The 27,935-nt window shown below is 44.6% G+C and overlaps 1 protein-coding gene across 3 annotated transcripts in view; it reads left to right on the plus strand.

The window, feature by feature from the left end:
• The window catches only part of PDE6H (phosphodiesterase 6H), a 192,599-nt gene that overhangs the window by 160,940 nt on the left and 3,724 nt on the right, over nt 1-27,935 (plus strand). The window contains exons 1-2 of one of the 3 annotated variants that reach the window (XM_084810109.1): nt 4,198-4,416; nt 25,070-25,272. In XM_084810109.1, coding sequence (XP_084666235.1) covers nt 25,118-25,272 — 155 coding nt within the window. In that variant the 5' untranslated portion in view covers nt 4,198-4,416; nt 25,070-25,117. Of the gene's footprint in view, nt 1-4,197; nt 4,417-18,223; nt 18,301-25,069; nt 25,273-27,935 lie in introns of those variants that run through there. The other 2 variants (XM_084810110.1, XM_084810108.1) reach the window with 2 other exon arrangements.

Here is a 27,935-nt window from a genome sequence, read left to right on the forward strand (position 1 = left end):
AGGAGAGAAATAAGCTATATAGTTTTTTACTTGATCTTCACACTCTAGAGACTTCTTTTGCAAATTCTAGACAATTTTACTACTTCCTGTTTTGCATTTCAAAGAGTTTTGTCTTCTGCTTCCTGCCCAGAAGCACTGACAATGGAAATAGATGTATTTTTTTCATTATGAAGAAAGGTTGACTTTGGTGTCACAGGAGAAGAGGAACATAATTATTGGAAGGGACCCAGAGAAATGCATCCTAACTATAGAGGTTGGATAATAGAAGTGCTATTAATTTCCAGAGGAGCGATACATGGTTCCAGGGCATAGTCTGAAGGCACATGAGGCAGCCACCTTGCAGAAGCTAAGCAGGTCTGCATCTGTTCAGTGCTTGGAAGGGAGACCACCTAGGAACCACATGTAGCCACCTTGAGTTCCACAATGGAAGAAAGGTGGGATATAAATTAAATAAATAAATAATACACACCCAATGCTTAATGCTGCCAGTGGGACTTGATTAGCTGGTATACCAACTATGCCCTTATCTGGACAGAGACAGCCTAGCTACAGTTATCCATGCCCTGATAACCTCTTGTCTGGATAACTGCAATGCATTATACATCCGGAAACGTCAGCTATTCTAAAATAGGGCAGCAAGATTGTTAATAGAGACTGGCCAATGAGATCACATTACACCAGTACTTTTCCAGCTGCACTGGCTGCCAGTCCATTTCTGGGCCTGATTCAAAGTATTAATATTCAAAGCCCTTAATGGCTTGGGGCCAGGTTATCTGAAGGATCACCTCCTCCCATATGTGCCTGCCCAGACCCTAAGATCATCCTCAGCAGCCCTTCTCCATGAGTAGGGATGTCAGAGAATTCCACCACGGACCCCCGGAATCCGTGGCGGAATGGCCTGTCCCCCCGCCGCCCCGCAGAATCCCCCTGGGACGGAGCTTACTTGGCAGCGGCTCTGGCAGCAGTGGCTCCGGCAGCAGATGCAGTGGCGGCGGCGGCTCTGGCTGGTCTCCCGGCTGGCCACTGCCAGGCTGCTGCGGCCGCCATTTGCGTCCTTGCAGTCAGCTGGGATAGGCTACATAAGTATTTATGTAGCCTATCATGGCAAAGAGCAGGGATGCAAATGGCGGCCACTACGCCATTTGCGTGGCTGCCTTTACCATGATAGGCTTCGTAAATACTTACGTAGCCTATCACGGCTGACTGCAAGGACGCAAATGGGGGCCACAGCAGCCCAGCTGCATCCGGAACCACTGCGGAGCTGAGCCGGCCGGAGTGGATTCCAGAGGGAGGGATGGAGTGCCGTGGATTGCCCGGCGCGGAGCCAGGTAAGACTTTCGTATATCCCTATCCGTGAGCCCCTGCGAAAGGAAGTGAGGCGGGTGGCTACCAGGAGGACGGTCTTTTCTGCTAGGGCACCCCAGCTCTGGAATGAGCTCCCTAGAGAGGTTCGCCTGGCACCTACGTTGTACTCCTTCCAGCGCCAGGTGAATACCTTTTTATTCTCCTAGTTTTTGAGCATTTTAGCTTCCTAGTCTTTTAACTCTGGCGTTTTAAAACTGTATTTTAAATCTCTGCATTGCTGCTAGGTTTTATTTTGGTTGTGGTTTTAAGCTTTCATGTTGTTTTATGCTGCACTTTGTGGTTTTAATTTTTGTGAACTGCCCAGAGAGCTTTGGCTATTGGGCGGTATAGAAATGAAATAAATAAATTGGATTTTTAAAAAGCAGTGGAAGAAGCTGCCTGGGGAGATGATGGACCCTTCTCCCTTGGAAAAGGATCAGCAATCTGTGAGGGTTGTTGTGCCGCCTGATCCTATGCATGCTGACTCACAAGTAAATCCCATTCATTTCTGGGGTTTTCACTTACATGTAAAGATACAGGGATTATAGCCATAGTGGAATAGCCACTTCAGCTAGAGAGAGTTTATTTTGTCTCTATTTTCTTTCTCAGTCACCACTACAATGCCCATTCACCAGTCAGGAAGGCAGACATTCATCCAAGCTGTTAATACCTCCTTTAAACAATCCGTGAGGACAGCCTTTCCCAAACTGGCACCATGCCCTCCAGATGTGTTAGACTATAACTTGATGATGGGAGTTTTAGCCTAACACATCTACAGGGATGGGTACCTGGTTGGGGTGTCCTGAGGCAAAAGAGGCCAGGGCTCCTGTACCTGTAATGGTGGTGAAGCGGAGGGCCATTTCAGCAGGTGTTTGCCATGCAAGTGACACCTGCTGAAATTCCCTCTTCTATACAACTATTAAAGGTGCAGGACCTCTGCCTTCATTTGCATCTGGCTACCCAATAATCCTGAGAAGCTTTATGGCTTAGTCTGAAGCACATTATAGATAACTGAACAGATCCAAAGTGCATTGTGAATTCATTTCTGTAGCCCATTCCTTGCTTTAAGCCGTATTGCACTCTACCATAAGGACTACCCTGGGTAAAGGGACAGAAAATGACATGAAAATCTATTGCCCCTCTTCCTAAAATAGCGGAAAGGGGTTGAATAGTTGCCAAATATGTTATATGATTAACTTTTTCATCAGGGCCAGCATCAATGGTAGGCATGGTTGGGCACCTCCCAAGGGCCCATGCCCCAAGAGGGGTCCACTGGCCAGAGTCCCCTGTACATGCTCTTCTTCTTCACCATTGCAATCCGCTTGTTCACTTGCCTCAAACTAGTGGTGGTAAGAAGGAGCAGGAGATGCCACTGCCTGCTTCAGGGATGGGCAACCTTCTTGGGCTGTGGACACATTTCAAAATTTGAGAATCTGACCTGGGCACCACCACAAGAGGGCTGCCATGGGATGCATGGCAAAGGACAAGTCACCTGCCCAAAAGACTGACTACAAGGCAGAGGTGGGGTGTGAACCATAATACACCAAACACCTCCTTTGAACCCACAATTTTCAGTGCTGACAGAAACCTATTTCACAGCATTCCCAGCTTCCAGTAAGGAAATGTGTGGTTGTTGTTGTCAAAGTGGGAGGGGAAGGGCATCTTGGCAGGTGCCACGTTGCCTACCCATGGCCCACTTGCTCACTGCTGTCTGCCGATCAGAAAGGAGATGAGGAACAATACCAGTTGGTGACAATGACAGTGAGAAGGTAGACCCACCCAGGGAGGGGGACCACTAAGGGTGTCTTGCCCAAGGGTTGTCAAAAAACTGGAGCTGGCACAGCTTTTAAGGGCATACAGCATTTAAGAGTGTTTAGATGTTGCACGTGTGTTTCCTCCCATACCAACAGAATAAGATGATTTAAACCAAGGCCTTACATGCCCACACACAGAGCCCATTCTCTGAGCCCAGGCTAAAGCATGCCACTTTCATAGTTCTGCAGCATTTCACAACTAATTCTTGCTTCCCCACTATGAAAACAGTCATTTAGAATCATTTTTAAAAGACAATGGCTGAGACCCAAACAGCTGCTTAGGCTGTAGTCCTGTACACATCTGCCTGGAAGTGAGTCCCACTGAACTCAACAGGACTTACTTCTGAGGAGACATGTATAGGATTCCATTGACAGTCATGCACAAGAGTCCAGTGCCCATGGAACTGACGTTATTCAAGGGGGGGGGGGCTGCTATTAATGAAAAACATGTCTAAAATTTATTTGGGCTTACAAAACTAGTTGCACAGTTGTTTGGGATACTGGCTATTATCTCTAAAACCACAACATCAGTCTCAAGATATTCTGAGTTTCCTAAGGTTTGGAATATCACAGGGTGCTTCCAGACAAGGCTTTTATTGCACCATCGCCTTGCTTAATTCCTGGAATTTTATGTCAGGGATGCAGTTGTCTTCCACTCGTAACCCTCCCATTTTTGCCACCACTTCTTCAGTCTTTTTTCTTACCACGGAAAATCCATTAAGGAAGAAAGGACAAAACAGCTGCACAATGCCTTCTGATTATTAGCAGTAGGAGCCGTCCATCTGCAATCATCCACAGTCATTTCTGGTTCCATTTAAAAACAAAGATGTAATTTGTGCTTTATTTCATAACACTTCCCCTAATTTTAACATGCCCATGCTACTGGAGCTGTACAATAAATAGGCTTCTCTTGGTTCTTCAAAGCTCAAACTGTTTTCAGGAAGAGGAACTTGTTGATAATGCAGTGACTGGACTTTCCCCACAACTTGCTTCCTCTTTGCCAAGGGTAAAAGTAGGAATGATTAGCAATGCAGAAATCAGTTACACTTGGATGGCCAATTCCAGAAGGTGGTGCTGGGGGAGTATTGCTCTGTGCCATGGCAATTGTGCCATGGGGTTCCACAGGGCTCTATTTTATCCCCCATGCTGTTTAACATCTACATGAAACCGCTGGGGGAGGTTATCCGGAGGTGTGGGCTGAGGTGCCATCAATATGCGGACGACACCCAGCTCTACCTCTCTTTCTCATCAAAACCAGGTGAGGCAGTGGCTGTTCTGAACCAGTGCCTGGGCACGGTAATGGACTGGATGAGGGCTAATAAACTGAAACTCAATCCAGACAAGACGGAGGTACTGTTAGTGGGTGGTTCGTCTGCCCGGCTAGGTGATATTCAACCTGTTCTGGAGGGGGTTGCACTCCCCCTAAAGGATCAGGTTCGTAGTTTGGGGGTGCTCTTGGATCCAGAACTGTCACTTGAGGCACAGGTGAACTCAGTGGCACTGAGCACTTTTTATCAGCTTAGGCTGGTATACCAACTACGCCCTTATCTGGACAGAGATAGCCTAGCTACAGTTATCCATGCTCTGATAACTTCTCATCTGGATTACTGCAATGCGTTATATGTGGGGCTGCCTTTGAAAACGGTCCGGAAACTTCAGCTGGTCCAAAATAGGGCAGCAAGATTGTTAACAGGGACTGGCCTGCGAGCTCATATTACGCCAGTACATTTCCAGCTGCACTGGCTGCCAGTCCATTTCCGGGCCCGATTCAAAGTGCTGGTGTTAACATTTAAAGCCCTTAACGGCTTGGGGCCAGGCTACCTGAAGGATCGCCTCCTCCCATATGTGCCTGCCCGGACCTTAAGATCATCATCAGCGGCTCTTCTCCGTGAGCCCCTGCCAAAGGAAGTGAGGTAGGTGGCTACTAGGAGGAGGGCTTTTTCTGTTGTGGCACCCCGGCTGTGGAATGAGCTCCCTAGTGAGGTTTGCCTGGCGCCTACATTGTACTCCTTTCGGCGCCAGGTGAAGACCTTTTTATTTTCCCAGGCATTTTAGCATTTTAGCTTTCTAAATTTTTATCTTTGCTGTTTTAAATCTGTATTTTAAACTCCTGTACTGCTGCTAGGTTTTATTGTGGTTGTATTGTTATATTGTGGTTTTAATGTTCTATATATTTTAAATTGTTTTATTGTGTGTTGTTTGGTTTTAATTTTTGTGAACCGCCCAGAGAGCTTCGGCTATTGGGCGGTATAGAAATGAAATAAATAAAAATAAAATAATAGGAATAAGTCCATTGAACTCAATGGGACTTACTTTTGAGTAGATTTGGGTGGAGTTGTGCTGTGTGGAGCGTTTCTCCCACACTGAAAGCTGAAAAAGCCGATCTCCTATCTATATGTTTCAGAACCTGTGTTTTATACTGTAGGTTTTAGCAAATATGGTTATACTCCTGTTGTGAAAATGAAAGGGTTTTTAAACAGCCAGGCTGTTGACAGTGAACAGTACATCTTGCTTAATTGGTCATTTAGCTGTTATTGTATGAAAATCCTTGGGATGTAATTTGAACTATGGCCAGCCGTAGGTTGGTACAGCACTAAAACTAGTGTTAAAGTATGAATGACAGGCACATCTTTAAATAATTCTGTAAACATGTTAGGGAGCGGATATTGAATCAAGGCTCTCAGGCATGTATACACAGGTGTTTGAAGAATCCACACCTGTCATTCACACTTTACATGTTTGCTATTCGGAAACCATGATTGCTGTGTAAAATGTGGAGCTACTCCTTACTCCTTTTAAATCACCAACAGCCCAAAAATATAGTGGTGATTAAATTATCACATGATAGGAGAGTTGAGAACATATTCCAAATGTGGGGGACATTAACAAAACAAAACACTGCAACTTGCCCATCCTAAGCAGAAGGCCTGCATTCCCCATAGCGTGGCAGATTACAGGTATGTGATTATTTACTGGACAGGGTATATGCTTGGGTGAAGGTGTGATTTATAATAGGACAGAAAGCCAGTGTGGTGTAGCAAATACTGTGTTTGATTTGGACCAGGGAATCCTGGGTTCAAATTCCCTCTCAGCCAGGAAGCTCATTGGGTGACCTTGGGCCAATCATAGGAATATAGGAAGCTGCCCTGTACAAGGCCATTGATCTATCTACCTCAGTACTGTCTGCTCTACACACTGACTAGTAGTCGCTCCCCAGAGTTTTAGATAGGAATCTTCCCCCTTTCCCAACCCTATTCTTTAATCCTGCTGATCAAATCCGAGACCTTTTGCAGGCAAAGTAAGTGTTCTAACCTCTGAGCTATGGCCCTTCATCCTAAACGCAAAGCAGTACAGTGGGACTGTTTTGTCTGTTTTGAAAACGTATACCCTGCTTTATCTTGTTAAGCGATAACCCAAGCTAGCTAACAATATACTTATACGATGGTCCAAGCTTTTTGGAGGAATGGTGGGGAGGAAAAATGAAACAAGAATATGTTGCAATATAGGACCTACGCAGCACATGTCTGGCAAAGAGGAGAGCGTCGTCTACGCCACACGGAGCGCAAAGTATGTATTATATGACTATCCTGACACATCCTCAACTTGACTGTTGCCGGTGACTGCAAAGTGTGCTGCTGTTGGTGGGCTTTTCACAGATCTTGTCTGGTGACAATCACTCTTTCACCATTTAGAAGATAGGGAGGTTTAAAGCCTGATTAATCCGCTTACAGGACAGCTAATCGCCTAACTCCTGTCCCTAGCTTAAAGGTAAGGAAAATAAGACACGTGAGCAAAGGCTGCTGCTTGCTGACTGAATGCTGAGCCAAGAGGCTGAGGCAGCAATATTTTAAGGGTGCAGTCCTGGCTGGAGACTACTGGGAGTTGTAGGACTTTTTTTCTGTCTAAACATGCACAGGATTGCACCCTAAGGAAAGGAAAGGTGCTGGGGTCATGGAATGGGAAAGACTGCAGTGGTGAGAGAAAGGAGAATCACAGTGCGATAATATACATTGGGGTAGGCAACGTGGTGCCCGCAGGCACTAACGTGTCCCCAGACACCTTGCTTGGTGCTCACTGAGACACCCTACTCCTTCCAATTTGTATTTAAAAAATATGTATATACTTTCTTACTGGCATCTGAGATTGCTTCAAAGCAAAGTGGAAGCCTTTTGCTGCTCCCTTTACAACATCTCATGCACACCTCTAGGCAAGTTACTTGGCCTTTGTGACTAGCCATGGCCACCCATGGCAGCCATTTTATAATGTACCCAGGACAGTTTCTCAAATTTCTAAATGTGCCCACTGACCCCAAGATGTTGCCTACCCCTGCTCGACATGGATACTCAGAAGCAAGCCCCATTGAGTTTAATGATACTCACACCTAGGGCCCAATCTACATGGCTGATTTAGCGTGGAGCGAGAGCATATCAGGGTCGTTCACAACAGATGACGTTGTCACCAATCCGCAGCAACCTCACAGCTTCCCTCTGGAAAAGGCGCGTTTTCGGAAAGTCCTTTTAGCGCATCTCTTTTCCTTAAGCCCAGCTCCTGTGCAGTTCCACTGCAGTGTGCCCCATCCCCCCATATTACATCCTGGTTGTGCCTCTGTGACCTGGCAGTGACGTGACCAAGGGGCGGGGCTGCCCCTTTTTTCCGCCACATTCCCTCTTTTTCTCCATTCGCAGTAGGGTACTTTTGGACACAGGCTTTCTTTCCCACTTAGCACTACTTCACACTGTTTCATCCTTTCGCTATATCGCAGTAGTGCTGTTTTCCCATTCACAATAGTGCAGTAGCTGCTTTACCCATTCACAGTATGCAACCTGTTTTCCCCATTCACAATAGTGCAGTTTCAAGCATTCACAATGGCACAGTAGCTGCTTTACCCATTCAGATTATGTAGCCTGTTTTTTCCCATTCACAATAGTGCAGTATCATTTAATCTTTCACAATATCCCAAAGGTGGATGAGAGGGAAGAGGCCTGGGGCTTCTTCTACAGGACTTAATTCAGCATTTCCAGTAAACTTCTCTGAGCAGGAGAGCTTGGCCAGGGGTGGGAAACAAGCCTGTCTCATTCACTGAGCAGCACCTACCAGGTTGATGACGTTCAGTTCTACTCCACCTATCCAACCCTGAAGTATGGGGGTTTCAAGTGCTGTGTGACCCGTGAAAGTGGGTTTTTAGGTAGTATATACACCGCTTTTCTTGCTTCATGTACCCCTGATGGACCAAAGCAATTTCATGAAAATCCTGATATAACCAGAAAGCACTTCTCATTCCGTTTTCATGTAGATGGAGCCCTAGGTAAGTATGTGTAGGATTGCAGCCTCATTCTCTTTCTCCTCTCCTTTAGCCTTGCCATGTACAGTGTTCCTCTTTATTACATTGCCACATCAAAATATTTTTTTTAATCCTGTCAGTTCTCCATATTATACCAAAAATTCTGAAAAGAAGTGTCTAGGAATGTATTCTTGCTTTGGATATTTGGGAATTATAGTTCCAATAAGGAATGCACATTTTCTTCTATTTTTGTCCAAAAGAGTACAACATTCTTTTTAAAAGAACTGAGAGATTCCTGGCGAGTTAAAGGCAGCGATCTGGGATATATGGCATTTTAAACTGCTGTGCGGTTTGGTTATTTACTTTAATTTTATGAACAAACATTTCACACTTTACTGTGTAAACAAATCAGAAAAAAAGGGAAAGAGAAACGTTGTTGTTCAGTCGTTAAGTCACGTCCGACTCTTCGTGACCCCATGGACCATAGCACGCCAGGCCTTCCTGTCCTTCGCTCTCTCCCAGAGCGTGCTCAAGTCCATATTCATTGCATCAGTGATGCTATCTAGCCATCTCATCCTCTGCCGTCCCCTTCTCCTTTTGCCTTCAATCTTTCCCAGCATCATCAGGGGTCTTTTCCAGTGAGTTTTGTCTTTGCATTAGGTGGCCAAAATAAATAGAAACATTACCACTCACAAAAAGACCAGTGTAATACATAACTAAAACTTATCCCAAATTGCATACCTGCTGTCATCTCACTATCACTACACTTCAATGACTAGCTGTTATTAAATTATCGAATTCATTCAATAAAATGCAGAACAGCATTTGCTACTCTTCCCCAGTAAACATGCACCAGTGTAAAACAAATGTTGATATTCTCAAGATCTCTCATTAGTCATTGCTTTCTCTACAAAGGTTTGTTTAAAATTCCTTTTGTTTTGATTTAAAAAAAACAACATCTGTCCTGCTAGGGTATTCTGAAAATCCCTCACCCTTCAGTGCTTTTCCATCTTCTTATACATTCTTTCCTCTTTTGTCGTCGCTCCTTTTAGAGTAACCACCTTCACCCTGACGTCTTTATCAAGAGCTGATGAGAGAGGGAAATTCCATCTTATGATCACCACCAAATGTTCAGTGCTCCCTGTCAATTTCTGTGTAAGATTTTGTAATAGGCTACCATGCTCCAAACAACTATCTTTTGTATAGGGGATCAAGGACAGAGCAAAATAAAAGCCAGTGATATAACATGAGGTTTCATAAGATTAGCTAAAGGGCAAGAGGCAGAGTTATAAACGCATTTGGCCCTTCCCTCTTCCTCCTCCATGATTTCTGAAACATCTACTACAGTGAGAAGGATGTTTAAATTGGAAGACACTGGTATACATTGGGTAATCCTCTTGGCATCTCCACGAAATTGTTCTGAAAGAAATTTAAAATTTAGAAATGCGCACGCTGAAGAAAAAAAGGGGGGGTTCCCCTATGGTGCATCAATAAAATCCAGGTCAATATATACTTGACAGGATGGGAGAAAAAGCAAAACCTAGGCTGGATCTACACTTACCGCCTTTTTTTTGCTTCCAATGAGGTTTCACCGCCCACCCTTCACACTACGCAGTTATCGCCTCGAATTGGAACTGGAATTTCCCACTTCCGTGCTCCCGCTTTCAATACCCCAATATCCCGGTATTTCCCCTTAATGTGCTCTGATTTTCCACCTTCACTACCGTATCCGGTCGTAGTCCCCTCCCCCGCCTGTCCATATGTGGGGGTGTTTGTATTGCCCTCCTGTCCAATCACAGCTCTTGACGGCCCCATGTCTTCTTCCGGCTATCGATTGCATAGCTTCCTCAGCAGCCCCCATTTCCTCAGCAACAAGCAAAGGGCTGGATGTGTGCGCACTTGTCTGATCTCGGAAGCTATGCGGGGTCGGTCCCGGTCAGTGCTTGGATGGGAGACCGCCTGGGAATCAGGCTTCCTGCACTGAGCAGGGGGTTGTTGTATCCCTTCAAATGAGATTAAGTTTTACCCCCTCCTATCCCCTGCTCTGGATGTGTGTGTTTTTTAATTAAGGCGTTATCCTCGCAGAATCGGGGCTTCTCCGCGATTTTTTTTTTCTAATTCAGGCATGATCTTCCAGGCTTCGAAGTTGTGAAACTTCGAAGATCATGCCGCAATTAGAAAAAAAAAATCGCAGAGAAGCCCCGATTCTGCAAGGATAACGCCTTAATTAAAAAACACACACATCCAGAGCAGGGGATAGGAGGGGGTAAAACTTAATCTCATTTGAAGGGATACAACAACCCCCTGCTCAGTGCAGGAAGCCTGATTCCCAGGCGGTCGCCCATCCAACTACTGACCGGGGCCAACCCCGCTTAGCATCTGAGATCAGACAAACGTGTGCAGGAAAACAGCAGGAAAACAGCACAGTGCTCAAGTGTGAACCAACCAAGCTTGCGCATTCGATTAAAATCACGTTTTAATGCGAGAGCGTTTAACCCAACGGGACACCTAATTCATTGCGATGGCGGGCGCAATGTAGATCGGCCCCTAGTTGTGTAACAGGAGTTGCCTCATATTATGCAGAACTTTAATGTTTGGGAAAACTTCAACATTCAGTTCAGCTTCTTGAACTTCATTTTCAGATTTCAAATTTCTAAGCATGCAGTTCAGCTTCTTGAACTTCATTTTCAGATTTCAAATTTCTAAGCATGGTGAGGATCCAGCCACAATGCTAATCATATGTACCTGGAACTAAATCCCCATGAAATCAATAGGGCTTACTTGTGAGTAAACTTGGTTAGGTTCAAGCTTCAACAATAAAAGCCTCATTCCTTGTATAAAAATAAAAGTATTAAAACATATTGTGCATGTTTCTCTGAGAAATTTGCCTCTAGAGGCAATGGACTCAAATGCATTGCAAATGTTTTTGAGAAACAGTCCCTCACCAGTCAAAATCAGCCAGCCGAATCATTTGGATGAAAAACTATCTGAAAAAAACTCTCCAACAACACCAAAATGGATAGGGTTACCAACTGGGCTGCTCTACTTAAGCTGCAGTCCTATGCATTCTTACCTGGGAATAAGCTGCACTGAGCACAGTAGTAGTTACTTCTGAGTAAACACATATACAATTGTGCTGTGTGGGCATAAAAGCAGGCAAAAATTAGGGAGTAGGAAGTCTGTGCTGTGGGAAGTCTGTCTGAATATCTCCCCTGCCCCCCAACCCAGAACGGATGGTGCTACAATGCCAAGATGCCACACAACGGGAAAGTTTCCCTACTTGTCTCTGGCAATTCCAGACATTGGAAGATTTTTCTTTGTTTACAGCAAAGTAAAGAGCAAAGGGACATTTTGAAACTGAACATGAAGCTTGGGTCCCAGCCCTCCGCAAAACACTTGCACTTTACAGTCTCATTGACAGTGATAAAACAATAAACATGCACATCTCTTTGTACACTGTGTATAATTGTTCACCTGACTAGGGCCTTATCAGTTTCCAACACCTTTGATTAGGTTGTGTACCTGTGGGCAGGAGCCTGCTATTATTTTAATCTTGGATCGGGGGGGGGGGGGGCTCTACTCTGCAGGGCTGCCCAAGATATTTTACTGCCTGAGCTGAAGAACAAGATAGAGCTCCCTTCTATTTCATGTACCAAAGCCAGCTGGATTGGCAGTTGAAGCTTTCTTCAACACTGGCGATGGGACAGCATCCTCCACCATATCGGAAGGCAGCAGACTAGGTTAGGGGACACAGGGCAGGCTGTGTGACACACAGCTCTCTCCTTCAGCTCTTTCCTGTCACCTTCCAGCATCTGCTGCCTGAGGCAACTGCCTCGCTCTGTCTAATAGGAGGGCCGGCTCTGCTACTCTGCATCTTTTCCTTTGCAGCAGTGACGACAGGAGGGGTATGGAGCAGAGCCAGCCTCTCTCCAATATGGCATCTACATTACTGAATGCCCTCTCTGCCAGGGCTCACCTAGCGTCCTTGATGGTGGTTTCTCCCTACATAGTAAAAACGTATTCAGAAGGCATTTCCTGCTAGCTGCCTTGATATATTTTAAACCATCATGTTGGCTTTAGTTTGTTATTGAGGGGATTTTAAAGGCTGCTGCTGTTGTTGTGCTGTTGTTATAGGTTTATTAAGGTCTTATTGGTGTTTTATGTATCATGGCTTGTGTTAGATTGTTTTTTTTTAATTTCAACACTGCTTTGGGTACTATTTGATAGCAAAGAATGTGTCTTATAAATACCTACTTTATTGATTTATTGCACTTATATCCTTCCATCATGAAATTCAAAGTGGCATCTGTAGGGCTCCCAGAGTCGCCCATCCAGGTGCTGACTAGACCCAAACCTGCTTCTCTTCCCCAGGTGTCTGCATCATGTGGCCTCAGACCTGCCTTCCCCTCCAGATGTGTTCTGCTCTTTAAATAGCCCCCAAGGCCCTTTTTATATGAATTTGGCACAATACAAATTGGGCTGTGTCTCTGTAACATCTAGTTTGCCCCCTGACACAACAAAAATCAGACATTCAGATGAACCCGCTTTCCAGGGTGAGTTTTGTCTTGTGTGTATTCAATAATCATGAAACAATGTGATCATCAGTTGGTGGGCAGAAATGGAAGATTCCCTGAAGCTGACATCTTTTTTAAAAAATTGCTCCTGGATGTTTTAAGAGCAGCCTGACACTCAGGATTATGTGCAGTAGGTTCAGGACAGAAAAAGGAAACATTTCTCCCACATAATACAAAACATATAGAATTCAATACCTCAAGATGTAGCAATGGCCCAGGCTTAGATGGATTTTAAAACTGATTAGGCAAATGGATGGAGGATCAGTGCCTCAAGTTCTACGATAACTAAGTGGAGCCTCCCATGTAAACAGGGAGTTATCAGATGCTGTCAGTAAATAACAGGAAGCATCCATCATCATCTTCATATCCTGCTTGTGAACTTTCAGAGTCATCTGGCTAACTTAAGGCTGCTGATGGAACAGAATGCTGAACTCTAGTGGGACTTCAATCTCATCCTACACATCAGTTCTTGTGTTCTAACTGAGCTTCAGAAGGCTTATCCTACAGTGAAGGGTATACTAATGACTTAGCAGCCTTCCCCAACCAGGTACCCTCCATATGTATTGGACTGCTGCTCTCCATACTGTCTGGGGATGATGAAAGTTGTAGTCAACATATCTGGAGAGTACTAGGCTGGGAAAGGCTGAATATGGACATGCTTCTCCAGACATGAGATTGCTGTTACTGTTTATATCTTCATCATTTTAGAGGAACTAAAAAAAAAATCCCACGGAAAAGAATGCAGTATTAGGGCCAAGTTAAATGTTACACTAATTCTAGTTATATTTCTTCTTCTCATTCCTGATATTATTCATTATTATGTAAAATAGGTAATGCATTTAAAAATAAATAAATTACTAAAAAATAATAAATTAAAACTAAAAGTCTGGCTACTGCCCAAACCAGCTGGTAGCAAAGAGAGGGCATCTAGCTCAGTGGTGGTCAAACATTTTGGTCACAAGGGCCGCATGCAATACTGGGTGGTGAACCAAGGATCGTACACACACACTCTCTCTCTCTCGTCCCCCACCCACATCTCAGCATGCAGGAATGGAGAGAATTACCCCCCCCTTTCTACCTGCTGAAGTGGGTTTTTTTAAAGCCTGTTCCCCACCCCCCAGTGATCCTGAGCCAGATTATTGTTTCACTGCTGGCATTGGTGATCTCTGCATCAGGATTGCTGGGAACTGAGGCAAGATTAAAGTATCTTCTCCCCTCCCCTCCCCACCCCAGCAAACCCAAGCCAGATCTCTTTTTCCCACCCCTCAGTTGATGGTTGATCAGCTGGGCAGTGGGTCAAGTGGGTGGAACATCCTGTGGCTATCAGCAGTGGAGAAACAGCAGTCTGTTCCCCAGCCTTCTGTTGATGGCTGATCAGCTGGGCAATGGGCCAAGTGGGTGGAACACCCTAGGGCTTCGGTGGGGTGGGTCGCACAGAGAGTGAACAAAGGCCACATGCAGCCTGCCCATAAGTGATCTAGTTTCTCCTGCCTGTCCATAACATAGTACAGCTTACCTCATATTGTGGTGATGCCATAATATACCAGGTTTGTCCCTCCCCAGCCAGTAGTAGCTAATGATGTGGAGCAGGAACAGGAAATGTGGTATGTTGTCATACCTGGGGGCTGTTTTCAGTGGCAGCCCATTGTAGCATCTAGTTTAGACCTTGGCTGCATAGAAGAATAAGAGTAAGGAGAGAGCATGGATAGAAGACAAAGGTTGCTTCCAGACAGATGGCTCCTAGTGCTACTAGTCAAAAGACACAGAGCAGCTCATGAACCTTTCTCTCCTTAATGGATTTTCTGCTATAAGAAAGACAGAAGAAGAAGCAGGGAAACACAGGAGGGTTACATGTGGAAGATGACATTGTCTGGACACGCGCGCACACACACACACACACACACACTAACATTCCATGTTTGAAGCAGGGCGAGAAACAAATGGTAAAAGGTGCAGGAAACTCAGAAGCATGTTGAAAAGAGAGGAAAGCAGGAATACCATGTCAGAAAGAACAGTGCAGGACAAGGAGGAAATCTCAGTGTGGCCGAGGCAGATGGACAGCTGGAGGAGAGCAGGAGTGTGGGAGGAATGGCCGCCGCCGCCTCTGTATATAGTTTCTCAAGCTGACTGAATCCGACATTAATCGCTTGTACTATCCACCAACGTAAATAATGTCACGGTCTTAATCTGCTGGTCCCAAGCGCTGCTAGATGCACATGCACACACTAAATGCATATGCGCACATGCTAGATGCGCACATGCTAGATGCACATGCTAGATGCACATGCGCACATGCTAGATGCGCACATGCTAGATGCGCACATGCTAGATGCACATGCACACATGCTAGATGCACACATGCTAGATGCACACATGCTAGATGCACATGCACACATCCTAGATGCACACATGCTAGATGCACACATGCTAGATGCACATGCACACATCCTAGATGCACACATGCTAGATGCACATGCACACACATACAAGAAAGGCAGGTGGCTTAACGAGCGACAGTCTCTCTTCCGACAAGCATTGCCAGGGTGTCTTCCTGGTCTTGCTCATGTGCTTTTGAATAGTATCTTGACATGTAGAAATGGGGCTGGCGAAGAGCAGTGGGCAGTGGCAAATGCTGAAGGGCAGGCGCTCCTCCTGACAGTCCCCAGAGCAGAGGCCCCTCCAGAGAGTCCAAAATTCCAGGCAGCTGTGTGGAGCTATACGGTGGAGGCTGGTGGCTCCAATCTCAGTGGGGCAGCAAATCTACTCCGGGTTTCAATCAGAACCAATCAACACTCTAAAGGAGCTACGCAAGGTGCGGAAGCCTTCAGTTCTTGTGGACTGCTGAAGCATGTGATGGCTGTGGAAGACACTTTCTGAGGTTACTCATGTAACCTCAGTGTAAACTCATATAATGCAGTTCTTCACCACCACAAATCCAAAATCATCTTAGATCCAGGGCCAGGCAAAACGTCTTCTTTTTTTAGCTGTTCTAGGTGAATCAAAAAGTATCCTACTTTGTGTCTCTTTTTATTCTGATCAGCTTAACAATAGCGTTTTAAATGATACTAGCTCCTCCTTTTCATTTTTATTGCCTATCAATGATTGATACCCTCCCTTTTGTGACTGTGTTTGTGCCTCCAGACAGCTAGTGCAGATCGAAACACTCCCAGTCATCATGTCCCCTGAATGTACAGGATTTCAGTCCTGTCAATTAGCTGCTAGACTGCCTTTGGACCCTAAAATAAACTATTCTAAACCATGGCTACTTCAAACAAGCCAGGATCAAATCTTCATTTATGATCCTCACTTGCTCACTAACTGTAGTTTAAACTAAGCAATGTTGCCCAGGTTCAGACATAAACAAGGAACTCTGGTTAATTTAAAACCAAAAGCATTTGTTTCTGATCTCCTCCTTCACTGCACATGGGGGGGGGGGCACATGAGCCCAAAACACAACTCATACACATAACACTAAATCATAGTTTACCATCACATCCAGACAAGCCCAATGAGTACACTTCTTCAGCAGACCCACCCCCTCAAAGTGTGTGTGTGTGTGTGTGTGTGTACACCCCCCCCCAAAAAGCATCTACTTTTCCGTCAACTGTAGCCCTATTCAGATGTTATTAGAAGTGGTAATCTCAACACATGAGTGGGGACATGGATGAACCAAGTAGCCACACACCCAGACATCATGTGCACCATTTAGCTCCACCCCCAGGTGTCCATGTGTACAGTGCAAACATCTGCACAGGGAGAACTTCACATATACAGCTGTAAGGCAGAGGCTTCTATGTAACTCGGAACCCTGAATCTAAACCAGGGACTCCAAACCAGGGCTGGGGACCTGTGTCCCTCCAGATGTTGGACTCCAACTTCCATCTTCCCTAGCCATTGGCCATGCTGGCTGAGGCTGATGGGAGCTGGAGTCCAGGGACATCTGGAGAGCCACAGGTTGTCCACCCCAATATAAGCTTTTTGAAGTCACCGCTGCCAAGTATTATACAGAGGCGTGCACTGAATTTAAGATAAGTGCATCCTTCAGACTTGATCAGAGCCACACACACACAGACATCTGGAAGATATTTGCACAAAACATACATTGAGTATCATCCAGCATGAGAATAATAAACCTCTCTAAAGGAGTTTAACACTGATAATGTGTGGGTTCCAGATTTAGTCATGACCTACTAAGTCCCACTGATTTCAGTGGGTTTACTTGAAGTGCAACCAGTAGAGACTGGAGGCTCTGATTTCAGTGGGACTGTGATTCCATTTGGGGTTTCAGTCAGAACCAGCCACAACTCTAAAGGAGCTATCCAAGGTGCTGAACCCGTTTGGGGGATATGGTTCACTACCTTGGATAGCTTAGAGTTCTGGCTGGTTCTGGCTAAAACCCAGGATAGAACTATAGCCCCACCAAAATCAGAGCCACCAGCCTCCACTGGGTGTGAATAAACCTGGAACCAACCCATTGCATTTAAAGGGTCCTCTTTGTTGTTTCATTCCCAGTCATTTGGGGTAGGGACAGATTCCAGCTGTTCTGGCATTGTTGGAAGCACTTTAATCACAGGCAGCAGCTTTCACACATATGCATCTGCTGACTCTAGGTTTTTGACCACTTCGGGGCAAGATGTCTTCAATGGACCCCCTCCCTGAAAAAGTTTACCTTCTCACCACCATTGTCACCAGCTGCTATTGCTCCTCATCTTCTTTGTCATCATTGCTCCCACTTTTTTGATTGATAGGAAAAGAGCCAGTGAGCAAGCAGGCATTGGCATCTGTTGTTCCTCCTTCTCACTGCCACCATTGTCTGGGCCAGAGCGAGAGGAGGGGGAACAAGCACGTTGCAGTGGTAAAGAGGGAGAGCAACTTCAGTGCGGTCTTGTTAGTGAGCCCCTGCTGGGGTGTGGACCCCTGGCAGGTGCCCAGCCATGCCTTACCCTTGACGCTGGCCCTGCATCTATCATGTATGTGTGTGAGAAAGAGTCACCTCTTTCACTCACAGGTGAGCTGAGAATTTCAGAGCAGGATCACCAAAAAGTCTAGTTAGTAGCAGAAACCAAAACACACTCTAAAGCAAAGCTGGGATCAGCACTCTCAGAAACATGTTTGCTCCTCCTCTGAGACATGACACGTTGTCATTGGTGCCATTAAACAGTGATGTCACCTAATGGATTAGGACACCTTGGAGTATTTCTGGAGGAAGAGTTGTCTTTCGGAGAGATTTTTCTAATCAAGCAGGTGGAAAATAACTTCATGGTTTCCAAGGAGAGCTCCCAACACTGTAAGTTTGGTGGGTTTTGTTATTTTTAAAAATCTCTGTATCTCGCAGTCAGTGAAGCAGGGAGGGAAAATGGAAAAGACGAGATCTGCTGGTTTGTGCTTTGAGATTAGCCAGCTCAAATCATCTAGTGAAACTCAAGAGGACTTATTTAAATTTTCTTTTTATTTGATCTCTTTAGTTAGAAGAATCCAGAGGGCCCTAACACAAGCAGTAAAAATGACATAATTTGTGTCGTGTTCATGGTGTTCTTATGTTTTTTGGCCGTAATACCTATTCATTGTATTAAATGTAGTCTGGCCATTCAGTCAAATTCTGTTCATTTTGCTCTACCAATCACTTCTTGACTGAAATACTTTTCTGAGTAGCATTTTGGCCTACCAGTTGGCAGTTGCAAAGTTCATATGGCTGGAGTTGCTGGGAAATATTGCTTATGGGATTCTCTGAAGTGGCTGGAACATTGTTGAAGAGCTGATTTATTAACAGTGCACAGAAGCCCTGTGGGTCCTTGAAAGGAAGTACCAAAGGACAATTTAAGGAGCTCCTGCCTTGGGCTTATATCGGGAAGAAGCAGGGACAGGGTAACCAAGACTTCAGTACTGCTCCATTAAAACCAATGGGACTTTTGCCACTGACATCAATTGAAGCAGGATTTCCCTTTTTCACCGACTACCTCACAAACTGTAGGGAGTCTTGACCTCTGGGTGTTCAAACATTTCTTACCTGGCAGCCTGTTTTTTACTGCCTGTACATTCTCATTTTTGGAATACTGATTGCCAGGAAGGTATGTTGAGCAGTTCCCATGATGGAAGTATATGGGGATCACTTTTATCTTTGTTTAGATGTACTTCATACATTCTGAAGGAGGGGGGATTTCCCCCTTTAAAGCATGAGAAACCTTTGACATGAGTAAGAGAAGGAGAAGCAATGAGGCTGGTCATCATCAAATGTTGATGCTGGAAATATTTGTTGTGAGCTATCGATACAAGCCCCACAAACTGGAATGGCGGGGCTTCTCCATGTATCTGGAATTACATCTGAATCTGGATTAAGAAAGTTCTAGGAAGGAAACTGATAGAGAGAAATCACTGAAGTGCAATATTTTGAGGCTGTGCGACATCACACTGGGACATTGAGAAGAATCTTAATTGCTTCTTCTGAAGACTGGATTTCCATTGTGAAAAAAGACGAGAGCACACCTGATGGGTCCAGTCTCTGGTGATTTTTGGAGCACTGTTGATGTCGCATCAGCCTTGAGTAGTTCGTGGTCTTTCCATGGCCTAGCAACTTGATCCTTCCAAACATGAAGTCCGGATGTGAGATATCTCCAAGGCAATTAATCAAAAACTATCGGTGCTGCCCAAGAGGAATTCTGTGTCTGGCCCTGCTGTCACGAATATGAGCTTGAGCATCTATTTTATCTTTCTGGAAGGATCAGAGATTAGAGCTGTGAAAGGAATGGATTAGGAAGAAGCTATTTGCCATTAGTACACATGCCTCCTTGGTTGCAAGACAAATACAAGGGAGGGAGGAAGGGGAAGATTAACCTGGAAGCCAACCTGGAGGTGGGTTGCCATCTGACAGCAACATGCTAAGGACATTATCGTGGACAGATTATATTAGGTAAAATTAACCATTGACGTAAGCAAGGTCATTACACAGTGGATCAACTCCTACCTTAAATAGAGATCTGTCAGAGCCAATTAGAAAACACGGAATTTGAGGTTGGGGGAGAGGGTGAACACTCAGTTGCACAGCAGTTTTTAAGATCTGTTTCTATGCTAATGCTCGCATTGTTTCACTCATCCCAAGACTGATTTTCTCCCCAATAACTACGGGCAATTTTAGTAATGTAATTAATTGCTGTCGTACATTCCCTGAGAGAGGTAAGTTCCCAAAGGATTCAAATAAGAGTTTGGAGGTAGTAAGAAAAAAATTTTCAAAACTGAACTAGGGGTTACATTTAGGAGCTCGATACAGTACAGTGATGGTCAAAATCTGAACAGATGGATTGGTGGATGGGGAGAAATCAGCTATAACATTGTCGACTCCTATTTGAGGAATTCTACTTTGAAACTCACTCGGTGGCTTGGAATAGTTAGCAAAGGGCTTTGCTGGAGAATCGATTGGTGCATCTCTGGCTTTGGTGGGAAAGGATCACTACTATACTGAAAATAGTTTATATAAGACTTTTTATGTAGTAAAGGCAACCCCTTCCTCATTTGTTTGCTAGTGGGAGCACGTAGAAGTAGCGGACCTTGTGTGTGTTCTGTCTAGACCAGAAGGATGTGTTGACAGGATGGTGGTGAAGCAATAAGAACGATAATTCCTGACCTCTGCTAGATCCCATTTCTCTCCTTTTCTTTTCTTTTCTTTTCTTTTCCTTTCTATTTCTCCCTGTCTTTTAACACTGTCAAGTGAGCAGCCATTTAGGACAGCGTTCTTGGATGCATGAACGCGTCGTGGCTGCAGTACGTCTCTCTGTCAGCCACGTAGCCTTGCTCTGATGTGGGAGCAATGTGTTGTGAACCCCAGGAATGGTGCTCTCCTGCCCTTCCTGCTTGTTTTCTTGACTGCAGCCAAAAAATACATGAGGACCAAAGTCAGTGCAGAGAAATCAGGGACAAAAACCGCTTGCAAGCAGTATTGCATCTCCGTCTGTACAGTGCTTAGTAGCTTTGTGATGAATGTACCTTATATTATAAGGTAAGCTATGGTCTTCCTGCATGTCTTGCTGCCTTTCCAGATGTGTGGGTTCAAGTCCCTGTCACTGAAAAAATCCTGCTGTTTCATTCACTCAGGGGTATGTTGCCATTTCCAATGAAACCCCACTCCCAAGGAAACCCAGTCAAAGCTACTTAGGAGTATAGTGTGGCTGTTAATTAACTATGTATATTGGTTCAGGGACTCTAGTATTCCACCCAGATGTTCCTCTCGGTGGAATAGCTCCTCCCGCTGACTGTTAGAATATGTGATTTTTTTTACACCGTGGGTGTATTTGGGCATGTGCCCTCTGTGCATATACATATACAATCACTAATGAAAATCCTTAGAATAAAATTGAACAGGGTCTCTCTCCCCTCGCCCCATTCTTTGTCACTACTTTAAATAACACGCCTACACACAGAGAGCAAATTGTGTTCTTAGGAGGTCCGCTGGTGCTAATGCAAACTGGCACAGCTCCATTGGCTCCAGCAAAGAATCTGACCCCAGAATGGGATTCAGGAAATCAAGGGTTAGATTTAATTCTCGGCTCTGCCACAAATTTCCGTGATCAAATTGTTTAGTCTTTCCTCCTCAACTTCCTATCTGCAAAATGGAAATAATGCATCTTCCCTACCCCAACAGTGGGTGTTGAAAGCATATGGAATGCCTAAGAGGTTACTGGCAAAGGCAGGGATTGGTTTCATTTCCTAACTAAGCAAGCCTATGCATCTTTACTTGGATGGAAGGCCCACTGAGTTCAAAAGGGCTTCCAACATGATAAGCGTGCATAAGTTTGCAGCCTAAAACAGCAAGCCTATGCACACGTACTTGCAAGCAAACTATAACTGCAAATATGGCATAGGGCGCTTTATACTTGTAGAAGACATGAACCCAAATTGTTTTCATTTTATTGCATTGGTCTCGAGTCATGACCTTTGGTATAACCGCGAACAACCCCAAGTCTTCCAATGTTAAATGTTTCTTTACCATTATGACATACACTAAATGGTCATGGAGAGAAACGGATTGTGTGTTATTAAATTGTTGCAAATCACTCCTCTTGAACAATGTGTGACCGCTGAATTATTTTTGTCATCTCGTAAACAAGTTGTGTAATTATTAAACAATGACAAAGTATAATTTCATTGTCGAGATGTTCTGTTAGATTCTTCATTTCAAGAGCTTTCCTCTTGCTTTTCCAAGTGTTATTTGAAGAAAAGAGTTAGTCACCATTTCAGAGACATTTTAGAGGACAAGTATTCCCCTTTGTGTTGTCTCATAGTTATTTCCTTCTGTCAGAATTATCACCGTGCCCTGATAGAGACAAAAGGGCGGGGAGGGGGGGCAACAAGGAGATATTATGAGATTTTACCAAGGATACAGTGTGATGCTCTTACATAAAGAGATTAAGCATCAATTCTGAGAAGTTGGGCCTAATTTTGGCCTTTCTCAGCAGGAGTGAAAGGTCTAGAATGAGAGTTACATAACGCCTATAAGAAGCAGAAATGAGAAGCATATAACTTCACATGTATGGGAGGGACAAAGAGGAAAGGGCAAATGCCTCTTCTTGTGGCACTTGGGCGTAAAGGCCATTTAGTACAGGAAGATAGCTTTGCCCAAACCAACATTAGTCAAGAGAATGACTGGATTCTGTTGAGATAAAAGCATCGAAGATAGTTTCTTTTTTATTTTTTTGCATTGTGTGGGCACAAACCCGACAGATGACAAAGCAGCAGATCATTACTCAAGCTAAACGAAAGCCTTTTTAGTCTAAATAAATTAGTGCATTGGTCCGCAGCTGGTAGGTAGGGACCCATAAGTGGGTGACAACTTAACTGACAGTGGGTCAAAGCTGTGGTACCACCAGTTTGTTTTGTTGTTTAGGATTGTAAAAGAAAATTAGAAAGATTGGGGTGGGGGGTGACCAGATGTAAAGGACAACAGAGCTCTTCCTCCTTTAGTCGATGTGTAGAAGAAGGAATTTTAGGAGGTGCAACCCTGCATGACAAGTTATCCCTGCCAAAATACCCTCTTCTCTCTGGCTCTTAAGGTACAGAAGCCCTCTCTTTTTTGACATCTGGTCATGATAGCTCTCAAATAAGTAATGTACTGGGGTTTGGTTTTGTTTTTTTAAAGGGAAACTGAGTTGTGATAGGTTACAACTTGAAAAGGTTGAAGACTATGACCCAGTTCACATGATAACCGCAGTTCACCCTGGCTTATTTAAGCCACGGGGGGCTGTGGTGCATGTGAGTGGCCATTTTGAATATTCAAGCCGTGGTGGATGGGCACTGTGGCTTATTGTGTTGTCCGAAACCCATGAGAGTGGGTTGTTGGGGCGGTTAACAAAAAAACTCACAACCCTAGAACAGGCCATGGGTTGTGAGTGGTCATGGTCACCGGCATGCATCGCAACACACCGTAGCTTAAATAAGCCACGGTGAGCTGCAGCCCTATAACTTAACCCTAGTGTATGAAGGTCCAAATCCCTCTTCAGCAGTAGGCCTACTGGGTTGTCTTGGGTCAGCTTCCACTCCGGTCTTTATCATACAAAATAATGTCATGAACTGCCCCCGAGAACTGTTCTGGAAATCAATTTTGTGAAGAGCTATCAAGCATTTTGTCTATTGCAAGCAGAAGTAAAATAATAATCTTAATGTAGGAAGTTGTCTTATATTGTCAGACTATTTGTCCACCTAGCTCCATATTGTTTACTCTGATTGCCATATTGTTTACTTCCCAGGATCTCAGGAAGGGGGGTCTTTCCCATCACTTGCTACCTACCTGGTCCCTTTTTACCTGGAGATGCAAGGGACTGAACCTGGGACTTCCTGCATACAAACCATGTATTCTACCTTTGAGCTATGTTCCTTTTGCTGATAATGGTCCCTTAGGGTTGCCAACCTTTCAACTGGCTACTGTGCCTATGTTTTTAATAGAGCTGGATGTGCAGACGTTAGCAGTTGATAAGGTTTCTTTTTCTCCGTACTGTAAACAGCTCCAGCTGCAAAAGAGCAGGCAAGGGCATTTTTTTCAGATCAGTTGGCAATACTGTCCCTAATGTCAAACTCCAGTTTTAGTCTCCACAAAATTAGCTCAAATCCCCCAACAACCCTTCACTAAACATAGAGTCATTGGGACGGAGGATGAATTGTGTGATATGCAAAAACATGTATTTTGTTATATATTCACAGTAGTTCCCAGATAAGAACCAGTAGAAGTAGAAACAGAGAAAGACCAGAAAGAACCGTACACTTACTCCATTATTTTGAAGTAGCAGCTTGTACTTATTAGGTAGCATCTGTTGTGATTTCAGACCAGTTAGCAAACGGGCAGCTGAGCCCAGCCAGACTGCTGCATTCATTTTTCTTGTTCAGATCAGTGAGGGTAGAAAAGAGCACTGAAAAGTGAAGAATGTCTCCTACACAAAGAGAATTGCACCCCTTGATTTCTGGCAGGGCTAATTTGAGCTTTTCGAAGTGCATGATGCACAGAAATCTAGCTTTTGAAACTTCCCCCGTGGCTCCATCTTTGCAACAAGGTACACCTGTTGAATTTCCTCTGCTCATGCAACCATCCTTACCCACACCTGCACAAAAAAGCCAGCCACTGCTGTTCTACTAGCTTAAATCCCGGCCACTAAAGGTGAGCACAGATAAATACACCTTGCTATAATTATGAAACATACTGAAGCCCTTGCGAGTTTCCTGGGAGACAGAATTATATAGCTGTGGACAGGGTGACCAGATTCATTTGACGGCAGGGCTCCTATCACTTTATCACATATAGATGTATGGAAGATGGAAGTTGTCATGTCCTAGTTCTGCAAAAGAGAAACGTTGCATGAACCTTCCAGAATTCCCTACTTTACATAAAGTTATGGAAACCCTGCCCCCAACTGTATCTAGTCACCTTATCCATATCTTCTGAACTAGCCTGTAGTTGCGACAAAGAATGCATTTTTGCTATCCAGACTATCCAATGATCGTACCATCAAACATTGTACGTTATAAAGTATCGCCACCACCCGCCCCAACTTCATTAACTGCATTTATTTGTCTTCTAGAGAGAACGATCTAAAAAAGCCAAGCGCCAGGCTCAGAGTAGCTGAAGAATGACTGATAACAGCGCCCCTGCTGTTAACCTCAGCACAACAGACGCAGCAGCAGGTATAAGTGGGCCTACCACACCGCGCAGGGGGCCACCCAAGTTCAAGCAAAGGCAAATGAGACAGTTCAAGAGCAAGCCCCCTAAGAAAGGAGTAAAAGGGTAAGAGCAGTGACTCAGAAATCAAATGATGGGTTACCTTGAGAATGTATTTTAAGACACTACAGTACCAAAACCCTTAGGGCTTCTCCACATGGGGCTTTTGTCCTGAGATCAAGATATGTTAGTCATGGAAGTTTGCTGGTCCTTTACAAGACGTTGTCAAGCTCCAGGACTTCTCCCGTGCTTTCTGACCTTTTCCCTAGTTTTTTAAAGGTTGCGGATAATGTGCTATTTAAATATTCATTTTCTCCATGAAAAGAGGAAGTCATGCTATAACACAGCACCATCTACTGGCTGTATAATGAAACATATAGAGGTTGCAGATAAAGGAACTCCCTATGAAAAAAGGCTGAAGTGCGTGAAAATGGGCCATATTAATCCCACAAAGTATATGGAAGCAGAAACCCCGGTAAAGTTGCGGGATAAAAAGGCTGGTGTGGAAAATCCCTTAGTCTCCATACCCACTGCAGCCTTCCTTAACCTGGTACCCTCCAGCTGTTTTGGACTGCAACTCCCAGGATTCCTGACCATTGGCCATGCTAGCTGGGGCTGATGGGAGGTGAAGTCTAAAGCATCCCAAGGGTATCAGGCTGGGGAAGGTTGCCCCATTGTAACCAATGACAGTGCAATCCCATATGTATCTACTTAGGAGTAAGCCCCATTGAGTTCAATGGGACTTCTTTCCAGATACATACATGTGTATAGGATTGTAGCCTAAGTTTATGTAATTGGGGGGGGGAAACCCATTCTTTCTCCTTGTACCACTGCCTCCCTTTCTCTCTCCCTTCCTGTTCTGTCAATATCTAGACCAGGTGTGGGCAACTTGTGGCCCTCCAGATGTTTTGGTCCACAACTCCCATGATTCCTCACCATGGGCTATGTTTGCTAGGGTTATAGAAGATGTAGGCCAAAACATCTGGAGGGCCACAGGTTGCCCACCGCTGATCTAGTCTAGCCTTTTCCAACCTGATGCCCTCCAGATATGTTTGACTGCAACCTCAATCATTCCCAGCTAGCATGGATTCATGCTGGTTGAGAATGATGGGAATCGCAATCCAACACATCTGGAGGGCACCAGGTTGGGGAAGACTGATCTAGACTGTAAGTGTCTTGAGGCAAGGGTCTGTGCCCTCATTCTTTGTTAAGCCCCATGTACAGGGACGATGCTGCCGAAATAATTTTGTGCTTAAATCATAGATGCTGTATAGAAGTTGAGGGTGTGGTAGATATCTTTATGCAGCTGGCATAATAATGTATTAATGCTGCAATCCTAAACACACTTACTAGGGAGTAAGCCCTATGAAACCCAGTGGGACTTACTTCTGAACAAACAGTTATAGGATTGCACTGTAAATGGAGCTGGTGCCCTGTAGTTGTCCCTAAGAATTCATTGCACAGGAGAACACAGGGAACTACAGGAAAGAGGAGAGGCCTTGTTGGGAGATCTTGGGTTTCTCTAGACCAGCTTTTATTCCGCACCTTTACTCGAGCTTCTGCTTCCGGATTCTTTGTGGGATTAAGGTTGGTTCCTTTACATGTGCTTACGTGTGCTTTTTTCAGGGACTTCCTTTGTCTGCAAGTTCCATATGTTTCATTATACAGCCACTAGATGGCACTGTGGTATAGCAGAATTGCGCAATTACATACAGCTGTTGAAGTGGATTAAAATGTATTGCCGCATTATCCCCGTTCTTTAAAAAAAAAAAAAAACTGATCTAAAGGTCAGAAAGCATGGGAAAGGCCCTGGAGGTTAATGACATCATGTAAAGGACCCACAAATATCTGTGAGTGACCAATCACGAGTGCAGGATAAAAACCTCATGTAGAGGTGCCCCTTGTCTATGGTTTATAGCAGCATTATTAATGGGTTCCCAGGAGGCATTTTACAATGAAAAATAATGAACAATGGGGCAAGATGATAGGGATGTTAGGCCAGCAGTGTGGAGTCCTGAACAAATGGCAACTTTCCAGTAGATCCCATTATTATGCAGCCTTAGATGACCCTTGGATATCCCTTTGACTTTCTATGGCCATCTGGAAAGGTTTCGAATCCATCATCTTGATAGTTAAACTCTAATCCATTTTAAGAAACTTTACCCAGGGTCCCTTTTTCACAGCTAATGCTATAAAAATCATTTCCTGTTCTTGGGTTTCTCATGAGATGGAATGATGAGATTGTGTAAGTAAGTTATCAGATTTGACAACCGTCTGATGACCAGAAGCTCTCTGGGTTGTTCTTCTCACGGAAGATGCCTCCATCCAATTTTTAGGAATTCCTCCCTCCACGCACCACAGCTCAACCCATTCATAGCAGAGCCCCCTGATCCTCTGTGTGGCCTTATCAGGGGATTGCCATGGGGAGGAGGGGCAAGGAAGTCCACTTCCACCAACCCAGTTGCACTCTCCTAAATCTGGGTCCAATCCTATATGCTGTATATAAACATACCTTCCCTTTTCTTAGGACATATTTGTATGTTTTTGTTGTGTTTATTTTCAGGGCTCAGGTAAGACACCCATGCTGACCTGTATGGATGGTCCTATGTGTCAGACTAAGATGAAGTCAGCATGGGTGGTGTAATAACAGAAATACACACAAAACACACACACACAAAAAGCACTTTGGGGGAACTAACACCACTGACTGCTGCTCTTACGTGGGTGGG

Source organism: Heloderma suspectum, chromosome 7 (genome assembly GCF_057233095.1).
Source record: "Heloderma suspectum isolate Gila_16-S chromosome 7, 16-S_ref, whole genome shotgun sequence".
In the NCBI taxonomy this organism is placed as follows: domain Eukaryota; kingdom Metazoa; phylum Chordata; class Lepidosauria; order Squamata; family Helodermatidae; genus Heloderma; species Heloderma suspectum.